Below are 25545 nucleotides of genomic sequence, written 5' to 3' on the forward strand. Positions count from 1 at the left end.
ATTTTATTTCTAATTAGCTCATACGTATTTATTTTGTTTTTCTTCACTTGTTGACAGTGAGCAAAGACTGTGAATTTGATCGCCTTACATCATGTCTTACTACACCCACCTCACTCATGCAGTAGTTATGTTATGAACTGTTTTTTTTTTTAATGATATTCTAATTTTGTGAGAAGCACCTGTATAAAGGAAAAGAGCATTATAAAGAAAGTCATGCACAATATTGGCCCGATTTTGTTCTCCAGTCTTAACTAAGGGAGCGCTGGAGTAAGATGCACCTAATTAAGAAGGGATAGCCACTTAATAACTTTGGTGTATTTTACAGCGTGCACCTCCACCAGAAATGTTACATCAGTCAGGGACACAGGAAAGTGGCACAAATTTTAGGTTTGCCGGACTAGCCTCACCATGCCACATCCAAACTCCTACCACTTTGACCAAGCTGGCCAGGAATAACGACAAAAAGCTGTTAAGTTTCTGACTCAAAGTAAGCCAACTAATAGGGGGTGAAAACTTAGACTGAACAGATTTATCAAGCAACATGAACCACTGTGATAAATCTGACAAATTTTAAGACTATGTAATCTAAGTTTGCAGTGTCCGAGAGTTACCCAGTGTTGATAAAACTTCCCCACTGTGTATAGTTTTATGGTCAGGAGAATGGATGGATCCAGCGCAACACCTGATAAAAAGCTATGGGATCAGTTCCCACATCAGTTTCAACCTCAGTATTTTTTGTTACACGGTAGATGGGAAATAAGCTTTATGGCAGGAGATCAATATGTGACCTTAAGACATGTACCCACATATGAAAAGTTATTCAATTGTGTTCTTGCTTACAGAAATCTACAGATTACATAGCATGGTACATAATAGCAGTGATTACTGCTTTTTTCCTCTTTTATAATGAGTTCTTTTTGTTCAGATTTCATACAGCAACATTTGGATTCTGTACTAAAAAGACAATGGGTTTGTACACGCATTTTTTAGGCTTGAGCAACAAGTGGTACAAGCACTGCTCAATCGTGAAAGTCACATTGGCCTTTGAAATAAATATGAGGGATTTATGTTGTGGCTTCACCCAAAAACACATGAAGAAACTAGCAGCTGCATGATTTGGCACGTGGTATTACTATCAGCCACCACACGCAGCGATTTTTATAGCTACATGTGGCGGCCACAATGTAAAAGCCCAGAGTCAAGGCTTCAACAAACAATTTACAGCCAATTTTATAATCCTTTTAGAAACTGTTGAGACTACTACTTAGTAACCATCTCTACAAATGTAAAGTGAGAGACCCAGAAGTATCCCTCCAAGTGTAAACTTTGACCCAGGACCATTTCTCCAAGTGTAAAGTGAGAGACCCAGGAGCATCCCTCCAAGTATAAACTAAGAGACCAGGAACATCTCTCCAAGTATAAATTAAGAGACCAGGAACATCTCTCCAAGTATAAACTAAGAGACCCATGAGCATCCCTCCAAGTGTAAACTAAGAGACCCATGAGCATCCCTCCAAGTGTAAACTATGAGACCAAGGAGCATCCCTCCAAGTGTAAAGTGAGAGACACAGGAGCATCCCTCCAAGTGTAAACTAAGAGACCCAGGAGCATCTCTCCAAGTATAAACTAAGAGACCAGGAGCATACCTCCAAGTGTAACCTAAGAGACCCAGGTGCATCCCTCCAAGTGTAACCTAAGAGACCCAGGACCATCACTTCTCCAAGTGTAAACTAAGAGACCCAGGAGCATCTCTCCAAGTATAAACTAAGAGACCAGGAGCATACCTCCAAGTGTAACCTAAGAGACCCAGGTGCATCCCTCCAAGTGTAACCTAAGAGACCCAGGACCATCACTTCTCCAAGTGCAAACTAAGAGACCCATACCATCCCTCCAAGTGTAACCTAAGATACCTAAGAACATCCAAGTGTAACCTAAGAGACTCTGGAGGGCATCCCTTCAACAAAGTGAGAGACCCCAAGACTCTGGTACAGTGCGGCACAAACTATCCGCTGTCTCTTCACTTAACCACAAGGCAAGGAGCCATCAGCCACCTCATCCGAACTAGCTTCCCTCACAATCCTCTCACATGAATAATAGACACTTTACGTCACTGTAATCCCGCCCTTTAGCACGCCTGGCATCATGTGATGGTGCAATCACGTGACTGCGTCATGTGCCTCCCCGCTCTCCTAACTTCCCATTACGAAGCCGGGGCTGTGACGTCACGCGTGTCATATGACTTGCGGCCGCGCAGCTTTGTGCAGTAGCCGTCGGGTTCCGGGAGTCGGAGCGGTTGGGCTGCGTCCTGCTCTCCTCGTCAGTGCACCGCTGTGTAGCCGCGGCACCATGCTGGCCCTCATCAACAAGCTGCTCGACTGGTTCAAGTCCCTGTTCTGGAAGGAGGAGATGGAGCTGACGCTGGTCGGGCTGCAGTACTCCGGGAAGACCACCTTCGTGAACGTGATAGCGGTGAGCTGCCGGGCTGTGTGTGGCCCCGGGGTGCTGCCTTTCCCGCAGGCAGTGACCTGTGATCGCAGCCGCCCAGCAATGATCGTCTCTGTCCCTTCCTCTTTTCTTGCAGTCCGGCCAGTTCACGGAAGACATGATCCCTACGGTGGGCTTCAATATGAGAAAAGTTACTAAAGGAAACGTCACCATCAAGGTAACTCCGGGCTGTAATAGTGGGGGATTCCGCTGTCCGTCCACCGCCCACGAGTGGGAATGATGGTTTGACTCTGACTAGTGTTGAGCGATACCCTCCAGTATCGGATTGGATCGGACCGATACCCCAAAAATATCGGGTATCGCCGATTCCGATACCGGAAACCCATGCAAGTCAATGGGGCACAATTATCGGAATGAAAATAAACCCTTTCTTTCCTTGCATATCCAGTTTGGGAGGGGGGAAGAGTGTGGGCGGTGCGTGGGCGGACACTGTGCGGGCCTGCTGGGGGTCTATGCGGGACTGCCGGGGGGTTGTGTGTGTGTGTGTGTGTGTGTGTGTGTGTGGTCATCGTCCGATGGGACTACAAGCCCCATTGGGCTATGCCTGCTAAAATGACAGTGATTGACACATTAGCCAATGATGGGACAGTAGTAGTCCCATCATCCGGCTAATGTGTTGAATGTAAAAAAACAAAACATACATACTACATTCATACAACATACATGCATATATACATACTACATACAATACATACATATAGACATACAACATAGAGTACATACTCACCATCACTTGTCACGCCTCAGACATGTCCCTCCGTGTGTTTCCTCCCCGCCTCAGGGCAGCAGCTTGTGACATGTCTGCCATAGAATATATAGGCATCCACAAGAGTCTGGTCTGCTCAGGGCGCTGGACAGTACGGAGACTGCGGTCACTTTTGAGACCGTGAGGGTAAGTGCACACGTTACGGATTGTGCTGCGGATTTGGCAAAATCTGCAGGTCAAAAGACCTGCAGTTTGACACCTGGACAATGAAGCAGGTGTAAAACCGCTGCGGATTCCGCACAAAGAAGTGACATGCTGCGGTTTTGAAACCGCAGCAAATCCGCAGCATGTTCACGGCGTTTTTGTTTTTCATAGATTTTAATGGTACTGATCCACAGGGCCAAAACCGCTGCAGATCCGCAGTGTGTACACATACCCTTACTGTCTTGCAGAAACCCTGAGACAGCATTATGTCGGTGCAGACTGCCTGAGCGTGATGTTTCTAATTACGCTTGATGATTCACGTGCAGTGATTCAATGCACATAGGGGGCCTTTTTCTTTTTCTACTACTTAGTCCGTTGGGGGGGAGGGGTGGACATTGTTGTTTTTTTTTTTTTTTTTTTTATTAAAGGGTAAGATTACCTTGTTGCGCAGAGTTTATAATTATATTGAAATGCTTTTATTTTTTTTTTATTTTAGCTAGGTAGTTCTGTTTTTTTTTTCTCCCCTCATACTCCTTGTGACAAAATAATGTTCCCATTTTCTGTTAAAAGCTGCATTTTAGCTGAGTATATCTAGAATCCAAGACTTAAGGCCCTTTTACATTTAGCGATGCACCAGCGATCCGACCCGGTCAGGATCGCTGGTGCATCGCTAAATGATCGCTAGTGAGCTTTCATACAGAAAGATCTCACAGCGATGCAGCAGCGACGCAGCGCACGATACTTACCATTCACACACAGCAATCCTGCGTCCTCCCGCCCGCCTCCACGCGTCGCTGGACGTCACAGCAGGAAGTCTCAGCAGGAAGCGCCCGACGAGAAATGGAGCCGGACATTCTCGCGCGATCAGCGATGAGCAGCGGGGGAGCCGGTCGGAGGTAAGTATCACACATAGTGATATCGCTAGCAATATCGCTATAACGTCACAAAACCAGTGACGTTTTAGCGATATTGCTAGCGATATTGCTTAGTGTAAAACTCCCTTTAGTGATTTGTCCAATTTAACATCATACTTCCGGCAGACGAATCATTTTCTCAAATTTTGGTGATAAGAACGATTGTTCTTATCTTTAATGCTGTCATCAGATCTGTGATTTGTTCCTCTCTGATAGTCTGGTATGGGGGAGCCACTGCGCATGACAAACTCCGCTTACAAAGGACTTTCAGAACAGCAGAGAGAATTATAGGTTCCCCCCTGCCTAAAATCCAGGATCTTTATGATGAGTATTCGATCCCACGCATTGAAAATTTCATCCGATCCCTCTCACCCGGGACACTCCTCATTCCAACTACTCCCTTCAGGACGTGGCTTCAGAGTCCCCAAATGCAGCACCAACCGCCATATGAACAGCTTCTATCCACTCTCTGTTCAACAATTAAATCGTCATGTGTAGACTATATACTGTATCTGTCTTGTTAGATGTTACTTGTTGTATCTGTTGTTATATATTATGTTGTCTCTTTGCCACAAAGAATTCCTTGTATATATGTAATATGTACTTGGCTATAATAAATTTGATTGATAGCTTTCACACATTATTAAGTAGATCTTGGAACTGATGAAGCTGACATACTTACTCTGAAAAGCAATGTCAGAATCAATATTTGTTTGCTCACATGGCCCCATCATGTGCTGTATAGACATTATCATCGCTGTCCCCAATGGGGCTCAAAATCTACGTTCCCTATTAGTTTGTCTGTGGAGTGTGGGAAGAAACCGGAGAACCTGGAGGAAACCCATACAAACTCCTTGCAGATGTTGTTTTTGGTGGGATTTGAACTGAAGGCCCCAGCGCTGGTAACCACTGAGCCACTTTGCTGCTATATAGAATAAAATGGTTCATGAATCCAAGTGTATGCAATCTCCTCCACCAGTCTGACGGCAGCAACTTGTACTGTGCAGTGTGAAATCCCAGCAGGAAGGAGGGACACTGAGCAGCTGCCAGTAAGGCTAGGTAGGTGCAGAATGAGTTAAACATAAATGATTATGCAGCCGTTCTGTCATGGATTTCAAAGCTGGTACAGCCTCCTTCCAGGTCTATGGATATATTTAGTAATGAATGCAATTTGTGTTGTGAAAGCTGTTGACTGATCCTATCTGGCTTGTTTTTGATCCTTATTTCCAATGTTAATAACTGTTAAAATTAGTGTTTTTCATCATTAGAAGTTGATTGGAGCCGGGGTCTAGCTGAGCTCTGCAGCTCTACTTGCCATCGTCCGGATGGCCAGACAGCTGAGAACACTTCTTGGCTTTCGTCGGCCCTATATACATGGAGTGGCATGGTGCATGCTTGGCCATCTCTCCACTCACAGCTGTAACTGGACAGTGGGGACAAACCAGGTGCCCCCAGACTCCTGTCCTGTTCTAGTGATAATGGGCTCATTGTAGGGGGGAGAAAATAGGTCATCCAGCATCCACAGGGTCAAGGATAAAGATATTTAACACTTAATTTATTTGAAAAGATTTAAAAACCAGCATGTGAGTAAAGACAGACAAGCACCAAGACATCATGCCACACTTACAAGCTTTCATTCGAAGGTATCTGGGTGCATATGTTTGTTTTAGCTACATCCTGGTTCTAAACCTTGTCAAATAGAGGGTTAATCTTAGCTACTCTTTTCTTTAAGTCTGCGCGTGCTGGATTACCCGTTTATCTGCCTAGGCTCACCCAGGAGCTGGCTCAGAGCTATCCATGTACCGCCACCCCCATGGAATTCCTCCTTTTCTGGTGAGCGGATATTGCCTTTTTTCTTTAAATTGTCTGTGAGATGGGGCTGCTAAGCATTCAACACTTCTTACCAGTTGTCGGGAGATCACCTTTATGGAGTGTTTTGGCCTAACGTATGTACAGGATCTGACTAACCATGTCACTTCCAGTAAGTGAGGTAGTATCATTGATGTGGCATCTTGTCCTGTGTTTCCTTCTGTGTTCAGCCGCCTTGGATTTGAAAATGATGACTAGCTGGATCCCTGTTCACTTGATGAGCGCGGGACCCCCAGCTGTGTGTCAAAGCTTCTTATTGCTCCTTTTTACCAGGGCTGTGGAGTCGGTAAGCCACAGTTGCGACTCCGACTCCTGGATTTTATCAGGCTCCGACTCCTTCATAAATGGCCAATTCATAACAACAAATTTACTGTTGTAAAATATTAAACATCGTGCTTATTCAGTTTCTCACCATCATATAAGTAATCAGACCACTTAGAGCAAAAACTACATTTATTAGAATACAATTAGAATATAGCAAATAACTTTTATAAACTGTAAGTAAATATGCAATAAACACTTTTATGCAGTTAATAAGAAGAAATCTATAAATTTGTCCTCAGAAAAAGTATTGCCTCTGTCAGATCCTCCTTCATGGATGCCCTAAAATCTGATCTAATTATTTTGAGAGCAGAGAACAACCTCTCTACACTAACTTGTGTTGGTGGCAAAGCAGTAACCACTCGGGCAACATCTCTGACAATGTCAGGATACAGAGGAATCGCTTGTTGCACTGTTATTTTTGATGAACGGTCAAATTTCTCAATTTCTTTTAGTGCACATGAAAAATTCTGCTGAAATGTACTGGCTGTGTTCCTTGATGGGGATGACTCTTCTTCTATGCGGGAACGCTTTGCACGGTCCTTGTGATCCAAATATTTTTCTAAATTAAATTCTTCATCAGTTGATGATGAGGGTGAAGATGTGGCAGGACGACCAAATTCTTCTTGTTCCTCCTGACTGTTCTGCAACCCTTTCATCCTTACTGCTATTTCAAACAGAGCTTCTTTTCCTTTACTTAGCTGTTGATCATCTAGAAGAATCCGATGCATTGGGTCTACATAAACAGCTGCCAAAAGAATGTTATTTTGTAATAGTAGCTCCTCTCTCCGTTTCATTGATGTAGCAATGCCACTTGCAATTAACCCTCCTCTTTGGGACAGGCGAAACATCAGGTTTCTTCCACTCCTTTAAGAAAATACCTGGAGTTTAGTCCTCTGCTTGTAATTTTTTAGTCACTGTAAATGGGTGCTCTAGCAATTTTTCCAGCTCAGTCACCTGATTCCACTGACTTTCATTTAGCGTCAGTTGAGGGTTAGCCATGTCTACAAGAAAGGTTTTCAGTTCAACCAAGCGCTGAATCATTAAGTAAGTACTGCCCCATCGTGTGGCTTGATCAATAATTGCCCCTTTTCCAGCACGTCTCTTCAAAATTGAGTCAACTTTAGGGGTTCTGGCAACAGTAGCCAATTTTCTCACCTTGCCAATCAGTGCAGCAGCATGTCCTTCTTGCAGACTGTCTTATAGCCAGCTGTAGCGTATGCACAACAAAGCGCATGTGATGAATGAAAGAACATATTGGCACAGTTTCAACAAGATCATCTAAACTATCATGTTGCTGTTCATCTGAAGCAACTTCAGTTTGCTCCTCAGTTACAATACTGTGTTCCTCTATTTCAAACATTTCTGTGTCTGGACCCAGAATGTTTTAGCTGCTGGTCACCATCATTACTCTCATTCATTAGCTTAATAGTACTTATATTTGAAGCAATGTCAGTTACGACAGAAAGAACTTGCTCTTTTTTAAGTTCATAGTCTTGCAGAACCTTTTCCACCAAGACTTGGAGAAACTCACTGGTGTGATGAGCTTTGGTGTCTTTTACTGCCAATGTCTTGGTAACTATTTCATTTTTGTCACAAACAAATCGGACATTGATGGCAAAATAGTTCGCTCTGTGACGTGTGCAGGCATCCATTTTAAGAAACAGAAAGCGTCCCTTGAGAGTTTTTTTTAAGTTCTTCCTTTTGTTTAAAAGCTTCTTCGATTACTAATTTTCTAATACACTCTCTCTCTCTCCAGAGAAACACCAAGCTTGCGGGACATTTCCCCATTCAGACACATAAAAGCTGGTCGTGAAAATCATGAAATAGGCACACTATCCTTTACAACAAGCTCTATGATCTGTTTTTTAAATGTATCTACTGTCATTGTCACAGTAACTTTGTCACTGACAAAATATCTTGCAACTGATGGCTGCAAAGTTCTCTGCTCCTTTGTTTGGCTGGAAGAGCTGGGCACTGGTTCATTGGTTTGGATGCAGTCTTTCTCATCCACTGCTTTCAGTACTTCTGGATGAAAGCGCTGTAAATGTCTCTTTAGATTAGAAGCTCTGGTAGGAGCATTTTTATCTTTGCCTGAATATGCACTCATCTTGGCTTCACAGCATTTGTTTTCATCTGGATCATTTGTCATACACTGACAGACATAATGTTTTCTATCTTGAGTGATGGTGAAATGTTCAAATACAGCTGATTTAATGTGATGCTTCTTTGACATTCTCAGGTTTTTAATTCTGCATTCACAATCCAAATGACAATTGTTTTTCCTAAAAACAATTGTACAAAATTATTGCCAGGTCGTACAACTGATATAGTGGTCAGTAATACTGTTATTATTCCTCATGTACTCACAGTTAACTGATGCAAAGTTTGTTGAAAGGATAATACTTCTTACAGTCTTCCTCTTCTGAGTAGCAGGCAGCTGTGAGATGCTTGGAAGACGCACACCTAGTATGATCTAGTCTAGAGGAGGAGCTTTACTACTAAGAATTTGCAACACATTTTCACTTTCAGTTTCATACATTGTAAGTAGGGGGGTTGGGGCAGCATGAGGTTAACCAAGTATAAGATTAGATAAGGGCAGTGGAGAACAGTGACACACAAGAAGTAAGAAATGTCTCTATCTCCAGAAGAACTGCTTATCACTGTTGTTCATAGTTTGATAGAACATATATATTTGAGTAACATTTATAAAATTCATATGAAAGTTCAATTATGAAATATTAATACATTTTTTTTTTTTTTTAAAGCTGGAGTCGGTACATTTCTACCGACTCCTACTCCACCCAAAACTAACTCCGACTCCGACTCCACAGCCCTGCTTTTTACGGCCACTAGCACTAAGTGCTCGTGCACATGGCTGTATTTTCGGTCCGAGTGTGATCCTACAAATCGGATGGCACTCGGAGTAATGTTAGCCTATCAGGCCATGCACGTGCCACATTTATTCCTTGGACTGCATGTCAGCATTTGATTCAATTTTCAGATTACACTCGGCCATGCAAGTCAATTTGTCCATGGAAAAATATTGGACTGCACTCGGATGACATTTGAGTGCAGTTCGATTCCCACAAAATGAAGAAGATAGGCTTTTTTTTTCCTCATTCGAGAGAATCGGTTAGATCGCACTCTGACCAAACACTTCAAGAGAGTAACTTACACAATTGACCAATTCTCTCCTATGAAAGAATATACGCTTGTGTGAACCTAGTCTTAAGATGTGTTATTTTGTTCATTAGCTGGATTCGTTCTTTTAACATTTGATTTAATGGTTTCAAGAAAAGCATTTTTGCCAGATCCGTGAGAAATGGACAACAGATGTCGCATTAACAGATCCGTTGACTCTAATGTTAAGATAAACAAAACCGGCAAAGATCAGTTGGATCCCACGATGAGCTGTTATTGTGTTTTTGCTGTGTTTTTTGCATCCTCAAAAATGCAGCGTTTTAAAGTGCCAGCAAAGTGGGTAGGACTTATAGAAATCTCATGCCCACTTTTTTTTTTTTTTTTGTTTGTTTCCTGCTTAAAATCACGTATTTTCCAATCTGCAGCATGTCCATTTCTCATGCGAGTACACTGGCTTTTCTGTACTGTTTTTGTCCATTAACTTGCATCAGATGCGGAAAATCTGCAAATAAAAATACACTTTTTTTTTTTTTTTTGTTTTGTATTTCTGCTGCGGAAACTCGTCAAAAAAACGCATTAAGGCTGTGTGCCCACGCAAGCGTTTTTTTTGCGCTTTTACCGGCAAAAACGCATACAAGAAGCATCCCATTCATTTTAATGCATTCTGCTCTTTTTGTGCATATTGATGCGTTTTTTTTCCCGCGAAAAACGCATCGCGGTAAAAGACGCAGCATGCGCATTAGTTTTGCGGAAAATTTTGTGTTTTTAGCTATTTTCTTTGAGACTGGAGACGCACGGAAAAAAACGCATAAACGCGCGTTTTTGTGCAGAAAACATGCAGAAGACGCGCGGAAACGCGCGTTTTCTGGGAAGGAGTCCGGTTTTCATGCAGAAATTTTCTGCATACATGGGCACATAGCCTTAGGATTTTCCGCAAAATTAAGGAGCATGCTGCGTTTTTTTTTTACCCCGATGCGTTTTTTCGCGGAAAAAAACGCATCAATATGCCCAAAAAGTGCAGAATTCATTTAAAATGAATGGGATGCTTCTTGTATGCGTTTTTGATGCGTTTTGACTGGGACAAACGCTTGCGTGGGCACACAGCCTTAATCTGCTCCTGAGAATGTCAAAGACCAGGAAGTTTAAAAAACAAAGCAACTTTATTTGATGCATGACACACCGGAGACACAAATATGCAGAGTCAACCGCGTAGTGAAAAGGCGCAAGTAACCTATTTTACATAACAAGTGTGGAAGTTCCATTATTACAGAAATTAGAGTTTAGGTTTGCAGTCAATTCAAGGGTGTCCCCCGCCCTGCCAAATTCCATAAGTAACAACCACTCTGTCTGCAGATTAACCTAGGTACCAAGCTGTACACTATAACATTACCCATTCCCTCTCTTCAGAATGTGGAGGGTAAATTGAAGTCACACATGTTGTTGTGGTTCCCCCCCAAGTCATTTCTCATTTTATCTGAACGGAGCTAATTTTTAAAGATACATGTATTAATGCACTTAATCTTTAGGCTTTAGTAAAGATAGATGTGCATGTATGGGTAGGCCTAATATTTCCATTGTCCAGTCTTGTTTTGCTTGGAAACCTCTGAACAGCATTGTATCTGGCATTTCCCCTTCCTTATCTGATTTGTTCTTTGCAATGAGTAAGAATTCCTAGCGGGGTGTAAGTTATTAAGCTCCGAGCTCAACGTCAAGTCAGTCATATGATGGTGATTTCTGATCATGTGCGAGGTTCAGATGTCTCTTGCATCAGATAGCTGGCTCAGTTAATGAACGTGCACATTATTTTAGGAAGTACAGTATACACGCAATGTCAGTTTTTGCTATAGACAGTTTATTGCAAAAAAATCTATACATATTCTGAAACACACATCTCCTGTGTTTCTACATGCCTGATCCTTGATTTTCAGGCTGCACAAACATTGGTTTTGTTTTATTTATTTTTTTAAATATATTGAGTTTTAAAGGCAAGAACATTCTTTTGAAATGTATTTAGTGTTACAATGGAGTATTGAAAGTCTTTTGTTGATTAATCATAGGTAAGTATGCAAAGCATGACCTTAATCATATTCGTTCATATATACCGTAATAATTCCTCAGCAGAAATCCATTATCCTACTGTAAAGCCATGTAGTTTGGTCTCCTATACAATTATCCTCTAGGAAATTAATTATTTTACATACATTTCTAAAAGCTAAACAGTATAAAATACAGATACAAAAAGAATAAACAGAAGATAGGAATGGATTGATAGAAAAGTTTCCAAGCCTGGGGAGGGGGGAGGAGTGACGCCTAAATTCAGACTATCCCAGAAGGATTTCAGGGATAGTGTTATCATTGCCTTAGTATCTGGTCTAGTTTTAGTATAAAGATCCCGTTACATTTAGCGATGCACCAGCGATCCCGACCACGATACGACCCGGTCAGGATCGCTGGTGCATCACTAAATGGTCACTAGTGAGCTGCCAAACAGGCAGATCTCACCAGCCATGCAGCAGCGGTCGGCGGTCACACTTACCGTCAGACGCAGCGATGATGTCTTCTTCCGCCCACGTCCATGACTCGCTTGTCGGCGCCAGCAGGAAGCCGACGACGAGAAATGTACCAGGCCGATCTCACGCGATCAGCGATAGCCAGCGGGGGAGCCGGTCGGAGGTGAGTGTCACATGTAGCGATATCGCTAGTGATATCGCTGCTGCGTCACAAAATCGGTGATACTTTAGCGATATTGCTACCGATATCGCTATGTGTAAAGCCCCCTTAAGATGAAGACCATTTTCTTGCATCTTTCACCTTACTATCTTTACAGAAGTCTGTAATATTCATCAGTCTCTATATGATATCCATGGGGCCCAAGTCTCCCTAAATTTTGTTTGTTTTATTTCTTACTTTTTTTTTTTTTTTTTTTTTTTTTTGTGAATACATTTTAAAACATTTTTTTTTTTGTCTGACCCCTATTGAGAAACCTAAAAGGAAATTATCAGATTGTGCTCCATAACCAGAGAATGCAGTGTTTCGAAAAACCCACCAGCATAAACTACTATGTGTAAATCCAAAAACAAGGGCCAGCACACTTGCTGTCATTTGGTTAATTTGCAGGAGTCCATGTACACTGTGACTGTTAGCAAACGTAGTCTTGAATACAGACATAATGTGCAGGCACCCTGCAGTAAGTAAATGGTAAGATCTAAACAAAATTGGCGCACTAGGATGGATTTTGAGGTGTGTTGTGGTTTTTTTTTTTTTTTTTTTTTTTTAAAAACCAAAAAAGTAAACCAAGTACCCTTTCAGGATGGTCCCGAACTCTAGTGACTCACCTTGCAATGTGGATTTCTACGAAAAAGGCAGGTGTTCCGTTTGAAATTTTTCTGCTTATGTACTGGATATGTAATTTCTGTCCAGTCACTGCTGTGATATTTACCCACCCCTATTATTTTTAAGTGGATAACCCCCTTTCCAACCAGTGCATCACCGGTTTAATGCGGTCATACGGCTGAGCCTTTGGAGCTGAGCAAACTACACAAAGAGTCCGTTGTAGCACATACTCTCCACACATTTCCAGAATACTAGTGGGCTTCCCACTGTAGCCAAGGCACTACCAAAGGCCTCTGTTACAGCCAACTTTGCCTTAACTGGGCTTCATTAATAGGTCATTAATATTTACCGTATTTTTCGGACTATAAGACGCAGCGGACCATAAGATTCACCTAGGTTTTAGAGGAGGAAATTAGAAAAAAAATTGCATCAAAAAATGTGGTAAGTCCTGTACTAATATCCCCTAACCTGGTATACGTACAGTCTCCCCAATCTGGGTATACTTGGTCCCCCTCATCCCTATCCTGGTAGACATGGTCCCTTTCAGAAAAACATAAAAAAAAAAAAATATTTGACTTGCCTTCCTGCGCTCTCTCGCAGCTTCCTGTTCCGATGAAAGCAGCTGATTTATGCTTGAAAGCAGCTCATAGCAGTGACGTCATACGCTCCCTACTAGCAGAGGACAGCTGCCAGAATACTCACTGCTCCCCACGCGGGACTATAGGTGTGTGGAGCAGTGAATATTCACTGATCTTTAATATCTGGCACCGTGTTAGCTGCAACTGCCGGCTTCCTGCAGCTGCTGGGCATTCACATGTGCCTGCTACTAAAGGGTATGAATATTCACTGAGAGAAGTGAATATTCATTCTCTTTAATAGCGGGCACACGTGATCGCCCGGCAGCTGCAGGAGCCGGCGGCTGCTGCTCCTATTACCGCTATTAAAGATCAGTGAATTTTCACTTCTCTCCATGCTTATGGAAGTGGAGAGCAGTGAATATTCATTCCTTTAAGTAGCAGGCACGCGTGAACACCTTGCGGCTGCTGTTAACGGTGTCCGGTATTAAAAAGAAATGAATATTCACTGCCCTCCACGCCCATGGGCATGGAGGACAGTGAATATTCATTTCTCTTTTAGTAGCGGACACATGAGTTAGCCGCAGCAGCTGGCTCCTGCCTCCTTTAACCCCTTCATGACCCAGCCTATTTTAACCTTAATGACCTGGCCATTTTTTGCAATTCTGACCAGTGTCCCTTTATGAGGTAATAACTCAGGAACTCTTCAACGCATCCCAGCGATTCTGAGATTGTTTTTTTTTTTTCATGACATATTGGGCTTCATGTTAGTGGTAAATTTAGGTCGATAATTTTTGCGTCTTATTTGTGAAAAAATCAGAAATTTGGCAAAAATTTTGAAAATTTCGCAATTTTCAAATTTTGAATTGTTATTCTGTTAAACCAGAGAGTTATGTGACACAAAAATAGCTACTAAATAAGATTTCCCACATGTCTACTTTACATCAGCACAGTTTTGGAAACCAATATTTTTTTTCTTTTTTTTGTTAGGAAGTTATAAGGGTTAAAAGTTGACCAGCGATTTCTCATTTTTACAACAAAATTTACGAAACCATTTTTTTTAGGGACCACCTCGCATTTGAAGTCACTTTGAGGGGTCTATATGGCAGAAAATACCCAAAAGTGACACCATTGTAAAAACTGCACCCCTCAAGCTACTCAAAACTACATTCCAGAAGATTATTAACCCTTCAGGTGCTCACAGGAACTAAAGCAACGTGGAAGGAAAAAATGGACATTTTAATTTTTCCAGCACAAATTTTCTTTTAGCATCTTTTTTTTTTTTTTTTTCCCATTTTCACATGGGCAGCAGGATAAAATGGATCCTAAAATTTTTTGGGCAATTTCTCCTGAGCACACCGATACCTCATATGTGGTCATAAACCACTGTTTCGGCGCACGGCAGGGCTCAGAAGGGAAGGAGCACAGTTGACTTTTTGAATGGAAAATATGCTGGAATATTTAGCGCTTGCCATGTTGCATTTGGAGAGTCCCTGTGTGCCTAAACACTGGAGCATCCCCACAAGTGACCCCATTTTGGAAACTAGACCCCCCCAAGGAACTTATCTAGATGCATAGTGATCACTTTGAACCCCAAGGTGCTTCACAAATTGATCCGTAAAAAATAAAAAGTACTTTTTTTTTTTTTTTTCACAAAAAATATCTTTTAGCCTCAGTTTTTTCATTTTCACATGGGCAACAGGATAAAATGGATCTTAAAATTTGTTGGGCAATTTCTCCAGAGCACACCGATACCTCATATGTGGTCATAAACCACTGTTTGGGTGCACGGCAGGGCCCGGAAGGGAAGAAGCACCATTTGACTTTTTGAATGGAAAATTAGCTCCAATCGTTATCGGACACCATGTCGCGTTTGGAGAGCCCCTGTGCATCTAAACATTGGAGCTCCCCCACAAGTGACCCCATTTTGGAAACTAGACCCCTTAAGGAACTTATCTAGATGTGTAGTGAGCACTTTGAACCCCCAAGTGCTTCACAAGTTTATAACGTAGAGCAGTGAAAATAAAAAATCATTTTTCCCTCAAAAATGATTTTTTTAGCACGCGATTTTTTATTTTTACAAGGGTAACAGGAGAAATTGGACCACAAAAGTTGTTGTCCAGTTTGTCCTGAGTACGCTGGTACCCCATATGTGAGGGGGAACCACTGTTTGGGCGCACGGCAGGGCTCAAGGGAAGGAGCACCATTTGACTTTTTGAAATGAAAATTAGCTCCAATCGTTAGCGGACACCATGTCGTGTTTGGAGATCCCCTGTGTACCTAAACTTTGGAGCTCCCCCACAAATGACCCCATTTTGGAAATTAAACCCCCTAAGGAACTTATCTAGATGCATAGTGAGCACTTTGAACCCCCAGGTGCTTCATAGAAGTTTATAATGCAGAGCCGTGAAAATAAAAAATATTTTTTTTTCCTAAAAAAAATATATTTTTTTAGTCCGCAATTTTTTATTTTCACAAGGGTAACAGGAGAAATTGGACCCCAAAAGTTGTTGTACAGTTTGTCCTGAGTACGCTGGTACCCCATGTGTGGGGGGGAACCACTGTTTGGGCACACGTCGGGGCTCAGCAGGGAAGTGGTGACATTTTGAAATGCTGACTTTGATGGCATGGTCTGCGGGCGTCATGTTACATTTGCAGAGCTCCTGTGTGCCTAAACAGTAGAAACTCCCCACATGTGGCCTCATTTTGGAAACTAGAACCCCCAATTGCTTCACAGAAGTTTATAATGTAGAGACGTGAAAATGAAGAAAAAATCTTTTTTTTTTTTTTTTTTTTTTTCCACAAAAATAATTTTTAGCCCCCAATTTTTTATTTTTCCAAGGGTAACAAGAGAAATTAGTCCCCAAAAGTTGTTGTGCAATTTTTCCTGAGTACGCTAATACCCCATATGTTGGGGTAAACCACTGTTTGGGCACACGTCGGGGCTTGGAAGGGAGGGAGCACCGTTTGACTTTTTGAACGCAAAATTGGCTGGAATCATTGGTTGCACCATGTCGCGTTTGGAGACCCCCTGATGTGCCTAAACAGTGGAAACCCATCAATTCTAACTTCAACACTAACCCTAACACACCCCTAACCACAGCCCTAACCCCAACACATCCCTAATCCCAACCCTAACCCCAACACACCCCTAACCCTAATGGAAAAATAAAAATATTTTCTTTATTTTATTAGTTGTGCCTACCTATGGGGGTGAAGATCGGGGAGTTTATTTACTTTTTATTTCATTTTGATCACTATGAGAGTGATCAAAATGAAAGAATGGAATCTGCAGCCGGCAGATTCGGGCGGGCGCACTGCGCATGCACATGCACCCGCCATTTTCCAAGATCGCGGCGCCCACATTCCGGACCTGCGGGACACCGGGAGCGACAGGGGGACTCAGGAGGTACCAGGGGGGGGGGGATCGGAAGCTGGCGGGGAGCGGAGGGAATGGGAGGGGGGGCAGATGATGACAGCGGCGGTAGATCGCCACTGTCATTCAGTGGCGGGGGGGGTCGGATCGGTGTCTCCAGCCATGGCCGATGCTACAGCAGCATCGGCCATGGCTGGATTGTAATATTTCATCAATTTTAATTGATGAAATATTACTATCGCTCTGATTGGCGGTTTCACTTTTAACAGCCAATCAGAGCGATCATAGCCACGTGGGGGCGAAGCCACTCCCCCTGTGGTGAATTACAAAGCTCCCTGTATCTGCGGGTCAGGTGACCTTTCATTGACCCCGGTCACCCGACTCGCAGGGGGGCTTTGAAGTCATGACACAGGATATGCGTCATGGGTCGGATTGGCACCGACTTTCATGACGCATACGCTGTCACAAGTCGTGAAGGGGTTAACCATTGCTGACGCTTCCCCCTCCTCCCCATCCACAGCCTGATCAGATACATCTGAAGTATAAGACGCACCCCCTTTTTCCTTTGCATTTTTGGAGGGAAAAAAGTGCATCTTATAGTTTGAAAAATTTTGTTATTTGGTATCTCAACTTCCACAAAAGTCTAATATATGAAAATATATACCTATGTTATTTGACTAATAGAGTAAATGCCTACCGGACATCATGTTGTTAGTTAATTTTTACCGCTAGGTGAATGCGATGAAAATGAACCCAAAAAACACTAGTGCATTTGCATTTATTTCACACGAATTTACTTTTTTTTTTTTTTTTTTTCCCCCAACAATGCACTGAAAGATGGTTTATTAGTTGCTCACTCTAATATGCTTAGTCAGACATGACCCTGCCTGTAATGTGCCAATCGTGGTATATCACTTGATGCGTTCTGCTTGGATAATTTCACATGGTGGACCAATCATGCTATTCTGGGGTGTAGTATATTTTGTGCCATCCTTCTAATCCAGGCGTTTAGAACATTGTGTAGACTGTAAGTACCGTATAACGGACATTGCATACAGAGCTTTAAAGCTTGGTCTACTGATTGGGAGGGGGGTGGGTCAATGCCACAGACAGAAACGAGGGTTTGGATAGTACCCACCTGATTAAAAATTGGATTGCATTTCTACCAATCTAACTCTATTCTGTTCTCAATGGCTTTTTTTTTGTTTGTTTTTTTTCTGCTCCCGATTTCTGATCGGACAGGAAAAAAATGCAACATGCTGCGATTACATGCCAAATTTGGAACCTATGCACCCATATAAGTCTATGGGTGCATGTGGAACATCGCACTGCACTTGGATATCATTTGAGTGCAGTGCGATTCCAACCGACTCTGCAGTTGTGCTGCGATTCTGTCATGCAAGAAGCTCGGCGCACAGAGCACTGACACTCGGATCACGCTTGCAACAGAGCAGGAGCTGAGTCATTAGCATATTGCATCGGATGTGAAAAGCTGGTTGACCCCGGTCTTAGAAAGGCTTTATAAGTGAAATAAATATATTGTACCTATAAAATTCCTTATTGCTGTATTCATTCATTTGTAGGTTTGGGACATTGGAGGTCAGCCAAGGTTTCGGAGTATGTGGGAGCGCTACTGTAGAGGTGTTAATGCAGTTGTGTAAGTAAGACCTTTATTTCTATAATATTTAATATGTCAATGTTGTATTTTTTTTTCTCCTCCTTTTTTGCGATGGGGTATTTTAATTTTTTCATTTAAGCCTTTTGAACAAAACACCTGAAAGCTCAAACATCTTGACTTGTGGTGGGGTTTTTTTTTTGTTTTTGTTTTAATTTCAAGCATTACATAAAGATTCGAGATGAGCGAATTTGTTCGGTTCTGAACATGATCTGAATTGAATATTATTTTTGCAATATTAGTTCAACACAGCTGAACGTCATTAGTCAATGGGAGTAGAAATTGGCCAATATGTTTAGAACCGATTATAAGACATACATTCGGCACGAATAGTGTTTGTATATGGCACCAATATGTCAAAATCAGATTCAGGGACAATATCCAAACAAATTCGCTCATCTACTATAAAATCGTCAAATTCTGTCTCTCTCTTTGTAACAGAATTCCCGCGTCGCTGATTGGGCGCGACCAATTAGCGACGCGGGAATTTCGTTACAAACAGACGGACAGAATCGTGTAGGACTCAGTTGTAGGAATGAGGCCTTCACAGGAACAACTGTAATGTGGACGCATCCGTGATGCAGTACCGCGCACTCCCGTGTATGAGGCCGGCGTGTCGTCCGCTGCGGGAAGTCTTGTGATATGCCGCCTGCTCTCGTGGTGAGTTAAGGCCCCTTTACATTTAACGATGCACCAGTGATCCCGACCACGATACGACCCGGTCAGAATCGCTGGTGCATCGCTAAATGGTCGCTAGTGAGCTGCCAAAGAGGCAGATCTCACCAGTGATGCAACAGCGATACAGCGGTCGTTACTTACCTTTCAGACGCGGCGATCCTGACGTCGTCCGCGTCGCTCGTCGGCGCCAGCAAGAAGCGCCCAACGAGAAATGGAGCTGCGCGATCAGCGACAGACAGCGGGGGAGCCGGTCGGAGGTAAGTATCACACATGGCGATATCGCTAGCAATATCGCTGCTGCATCACCAAATCGGTGATGCTTTAGCGATATTGCTAGCGATATCGCTATGTGTAAAACCCCCTTTAGGCATCGGCTGTGGTTACCTGGCAACGCACTGACTCCAACAACCTAGCAGCGCAGCTATGGAGGGAGACAGACAACTTCTACCTGGACCGTATCCTGCATTCTGTGAGGGGGACGGCGACTGGTGTGTGGGCGGCTGGGCACGGGGGGCAGAGACAGGCGAGGGGGTGGTACAGGGGGACTGTGGGTAGAGGCGGCTGTCACTGCAGCGCTGGCGTATGGGACACGTTATGCATCACCGCTTGCGCTATGTGGCTATCTTTGCCTGGCCAGTGTGGCCGCTTCATGCTGCCCTGTGTGCCCTGCCTTTTGTATCCTAATATGACTTGCACTGCCGTGTGTGTGTGTGTATGTGTGTGTATATATATATATATATATATATATATATATATATATATATATATATATATATATATATATATAAATATTTATATTATAGAAGCAGTGGAGAATATCTAAAACTAGATGGTTGCCCGATTCTATCACATCAGGTATTCTAGAATATGTATAGGGTTTCGCAGGCGGACTGCACCTGTCGCAGTCTGGCCACGAATTGACGCGGAATTCGAACGACGCACGCCACCCCTACCATCGGGAGATCTGCGGAGCTAGCCACTGATCTCCTGACGGTTGCCACGGGTCATCTCCTGCCGCACGGAGGTCAGCTGGGAGATGACCGGCGCTAGCCTGATTGGTCGTGCCCGGCCGGGCACGACCAATCAGCGACAGGTGCTGTCCGCCTGCGCAGCTACATACATATTCTAGAATACCCGATGTGTTAGAATTGGGCCACCATCTAGTCTCTAATAAAGATGCTGCCAGTCAAAGTGAATCTGCTTTATTGTAAGATGCTATAACTGTGGGAGAAGGGGAGAATTCTTCATTTATACAAGCAGTGATTGATGTAGGTTTAGTTATAACGGTCCCTCGGTCTACAGGGCCCATCATACTTTGTAGGAGCTCTGCACATAGTGGATCAGCAAAAGTTATAGAAAATGTACAGTATATGTAGGAGTGTATTCTTCAGTGTACTATGGCTGAAAGTTTACTCCTCGGAAAGGGGAACTCTAGTGTATCCTTAACCTCTTCATGACCTATGGCGTACTGTATATTTATGTCATAAGTGGTGTCCATGCCTTTGATGCAGGCTCACACGCTGAACTCGCACATGACAATGTATTAATCAGCCATTATGTGCCTTTAAAAAAACACTGGTGGAGCGGTGCTCTGCCCGTAGCTTTTAACGTGTTAAATCCTGTTGCCAATCTATGACGGTGGCATCTAACATGTGCCAACAGGAACGCACGTCAATCCACGCTCTGAATGGCACGCCCCTAACGTGATCGCAGGGCGACGTTGGGTTGTCATAACAGCTGGGGGTCTGCTGATGTACAGCCATCTATAGAGCAAGCGATCGGACCATAGCTGCTTCAAGCCCCTGAGGGGACTATTAAATACAGTGGGAAAAAAATACAAAACTATACACGTTTTAGTATCTGCGTACTTGTAGTGACCTGGAGAATCCCATTGCCAGGTCAGCTTTCCCATATAGTGAACATGGCAAATGAAAAACTATTAATGGAATTGCTCTTTTGCAATTTCACCACACTTGGAATTTTTTTTTTTTTTCTGGTTTTCCAGTACATCACATTGTAAAATAAATGGTGTCATTCAAAAGTACAACTCATCCCACAAAAAATCAAGTCCTCACACAGCTATATTGATGTAAAAATGTTATGGATTTTGGAAGAAGGGGAGGGAGGAGGAGATGGAAAATCAGATGGGCATGGGGTTTTTCACAGCTAGAACACATTTCCATTAAAATTGATGCAATTATTCTCATGTCCATGTTTTTCGTGGACCGTGTGCTGATCCAAAGGACACGAAGTGTGTCCATTTTTTTTTTTTTTCTTTTCTTAGGCAGCACTGATGGGAAGTGCCAATATGGGTCCGTGAAAATCATGGAGCGCTCACGGATGGCATCAGTGTGCAGTCCGTATTTAGCATTACATTGTGCTTATGACCAACTGGTCTAAAGACACAAATATTCCTATTTTGAAACTTGCTTATTTTCCAACATGTATGTAAAATTTCAGATACATTTTGCTTTTATATAAAAATAATAGACCCAACTTTACTACTAACATAGAGCACAGTGTGCCAGGAGAAATATCATTGGACTCGCTGGGGTATGTAGAAACTTCCCAGTATTATTGTCACAGAGTCACACATGACAGATGCGAAGAATGGAGCTCGTTGATGAAGGTCAAAATTGACACTAATGGATTAGCCAACCTATCAAAGTTCTTGTCAAACTACTGATGATGAAGTCAAAAGATGTATGAGAATTACCATAATCTTTATTTTCTCTCTTCCCTTCTCCTTTCCCCTCTGTAGGTACATGGTAGATGCAGCAGACTTGGATAAAGTGGAAGCATCGAAATATGAATTGCACAACCTGCTTGACAAGCCACAGTTGCATGGTATCCCGGTAAGTGTGTGCAGTAGAAACAATGGTCGGCATATGTGTGTTCTCATCTGGTGTGTATGCAGCTATGAGGCCACTCCAAAATATATGTAGAAGAATGCACTTTTGCATTATAGTTATGTATACATACTGTAAAATATGCATGATCAGATCCTGATCCATCTACAGTTTCATCCAGTCGAATTATCACTCTAACTTGTAAAACCACTGTCTCAATAGAGAAAACAGTACACCCAAGTCACTCCTTTGTCGACACCTTGCTTCAGCTCCGATCGGGAGAGATCTATCTCGTGTTATGTTCTCATGAACATCCACATAAAAGTGCAACTTGATCCTGTATATTTTACAATGACTATGTACAGTAGATGGCTTTACATTGATCTTATCGTCTGGTTTTCTTAACCCCTTCACGACATGCGCCATACTAGAACTGCGCATGTAGTGTATCCCCCTTTGTGGGTTCCGGTGCTGAGCCCACATCTTTTCTGGCACATGCCAGCTGTTTTCAAAAGCTGACATGTGCCCGGAACAGCCCTAGGTGGAAATGCAATTCTCCCACGGCTGTCAACACGTTAAGTGCTGCTGTCAAAGTCAGTGGCACTTAATGTGCCCCTTCTGGCAACGGTGCCAGAAATCCACCCATCTGTAACCGCCATCATGTGATCCCGGATCACTGATGAGTCGGCATAACAACCTCTATTCCTCTATGGTTGTCGCTCATAACATGTCAGCAATTCTGCTACATATAGGCGATCTGCTCATCAATTGTATGTAGCAGAGCCGATCAGGTTATGGCAGCTTCTAGCCTCCCATGGAGACTATTGAAGCATGCAAAAAGTAAAAAAAAAAAAGTAAAAATCACCCCCCTTTTTACCCCATTCAAAATAAAACAATAAAAAGATATCAAACATGCACATATTTGGTATCGTCTCGTTCAGAATCACCCGATCAATATAAAAAAAAAAAAAAAAAAGTTAACCCAATCGCTAAACGGCGTAAAGAGAAAAAAATTAAACACCACAATTATGTTTTTTGGTCGCGGCATCTTTGTGTTAAAATGCTTTAACGGTTGATCAAAAGATCGTATCTGCACCAATATGTTATCATTAAAAACATCAGCCCAGCATGCAAAAAATAAGCGCTCACCCAACCCGAGATCACAAAAAATGGAGACGTTACGGGTCTCTGAAGCAAACTTTGGAATTTTTTTTTACCACTTAAATAATAAAAAGAACTTGGACATGTTTGGTGTCTATGAACTTGTAATGACCCAGAGAATCATAATGGCAGGTCAGTTTTAGCATTTGGTGAACATGATAAAAAAAAAAATCCAAAAAACAGTTGTAAATTGCACTTTTTTTGCAATTTCACCACACTTGGAATTTTTTTTCCTATTTTTGAATGCACGCTATGGTAAAACAAATGATGTCGTTCAAAAGTACAACTCGTCCCGCAAAAAAACCCAACTCTCACATGGCCATATTGACGGAAAAATAAAGAAGTTATGGCTCTGGGAAGAAGGGGAGCCAAAATCAGAAACAAAAAAAAATGCTGCGGCATGAAGGGGTTAAAGAAGCCCTCCCATCAAAGTTTGTATCCTCCTAATATATTGCAAATAAAGGGGCGAAACGGTGCATGGAGTCTCCCAGTCATAGTAAGAGTGCACGGAGCACCTTCATTTTTATATGTAACTAAACAGGAAAAGAAGCAAACTGTTTGATAGGGTCTAAATCTCTAAGATTATGTAGTTAGTCGGGAGCTGACAGACTCCATTTATAGATACATTGTTTAGATGTACCATCTGTTTGGTCACTTTGGGGCACAGCACAATGATCCGCACCAAAACTTACAAAATAAGGGCTAATGTTTCATACTCCTCACAGAAAGTTGCCCCCATTTGACTGCAAGTGTATAGTTCAGATTAATGGCACTGTTTTAGGTGAATGGGACAGATGCAGAGCTTCCCTCCACAATCAAATTCACAGCTTAGGAATTCTGAAGAGCTGTTTCCATGTTAGACGCTTCTGGCATGTCCATCAGATATGCTATAAACATCTTCTCCAATTACAGTCTTAGGCAACCAACCGTATTCATGTAGCTTTGGGGTATGCAAGGGTGCCAGTAACCTTTTACAGCATTACCTAGTCAAGATGATGTCTGAAAATACTGTTCATTTGTTCTAGTAAACTGAAATGTGCTAGTCCCCAGTTAAGCTTGAAATTACAAAGTGGGTTGTAAAGTTGAACTTTCCTCAAGATCTCTTGAAAGTAAACCATATTAATTCGGTACATGAACATGTTTTCATGTCAAATAAGGTTAGGCGCAGATACACTGCTGTGCTTCTAGCCTACAGTAAACGTCAGGAGTTTCTCCTAATGTATACTGTGATGTGCACATGGGTCTCCATTAATCAGATAAACCAGGTGTACACCGAAAGTGTGGTGTTTCGGCCTCTGTCTGGCAGATATGCGCCTGTCATATAGACTGCTCAAAAAGATAAATTCAACACTTACATTGTGTTGTTTATCTCCAAGTCAATCACACTTCAGTGAAATCAGCCTGTCCATTTATGAATCAACACCGATTGAATCACTTTCTCCTGTCGTGCAAATGGAACAGACGACAGGTAGAAATGATAGGCAATTAGCAAGGCAACCTCTATAAAGGAGTGCTTCTGCAGGAGGTGACCACAGACCATTACTCTGTGCTCATCCTTTTCTGGCTGTTTTGTTCACTTTTACATTTTATCATTTCTCACCCCTAGAGGTACAGTAGCATGAGACAGTGTCTAAAGTACAACCCACATAAGAGTGCACTACCTGAGCAAAACTAGTGTCACTTACATCCATGTGTCTGCTCAAACTGTCAGAAACTGACACCATGAGGGGGGTATAAAAGCCAGACATCAACAAATGGATGTTGTGATTACAGCCCAATACCGTGCAGTGTGATTGGCATTTGCCAACGAACACCGAGATTGACAGATTGGACATTCCTGTGATCTTCATGGATGAGAGCAGGTTCACATTGAGCACATGTGACAGTCTGGAGACGCCGTGTACCTTGTTCTGCTGCATGCAACATATTCCAGCATGACCTATTTGGTAGTGGGTCAGTAATGGTGTGGGGAGGAATTTCAGTGGAGGGCCGCACAGGCCTCCATGTGCTAGCTAGAGGTACCCTGACTGCCAGTAGGCCCTGGGATGAGATCCTCAGACCCATAGTGAGACCATATGCAGGTGCAGTGGGCCCTGGGTTCCTTCTGATGCATGTCAATGCTAGTCCTCATGTGGCTGAAGTGTGTCAGCAGTTCCTTCAGGATGAAGGTATTAATGCTATGGACTGGCCTGCCCGTTCCCCAGACCTGAATCAAATCAAGCTATCTGGGACATT

General features: G+C 42.7%; 1 protein-coding gene across 1 annotated transcript in view; it reads left to right on the forward strand.

Annotated features, from left to right (window-relative positions):
• The first annotated feature begins 2180 nt into the window (after positions 1–2180).
• The window catches only part of LOC141087699 (ADP-ribosylation factor-like protein 8B-A), a 61061-nt gene continuing 37696 nt past the window's right edge, over positions 2181–25545 (forward strand). The window contains exons 1-4 of the mRNA XM_073573414.1: positions 2181–2469; positions 2582–2662; positions 18531–18604; positions 22062–22155. Coding sequence (XP_073429515.1) covers positions 2236–2469; positions 2582–2662; positions 18531–18604; positions 22062–22155 — 483 coding nt within the window. The 5' untranslated portion in view covers positions 2181–2235. The remainder of the gene's footprint in view (positions 2470–2581; positions 2663–18530; positions 18605–22061; positions 22156–25545) is intronic.

The sequence above is a fragment of the Dendrobates tinctorius genome, unplaced genomic scaffold (assembly GCF_039654945.1).
Source record: "Dendrobates tinctorius isolate UK_male_01 unplaced genomic scaffold, ASM3965494v1 ptg000035l, whole genome shotgun sequence".
In the NCBI taxonomy this organism is placed as follows: Eukaryota; Metazoa; Chordata; class Amphibia; order Anura; family Dendrobatidae; genus Dendrobates; species Dendrobates tinctorius.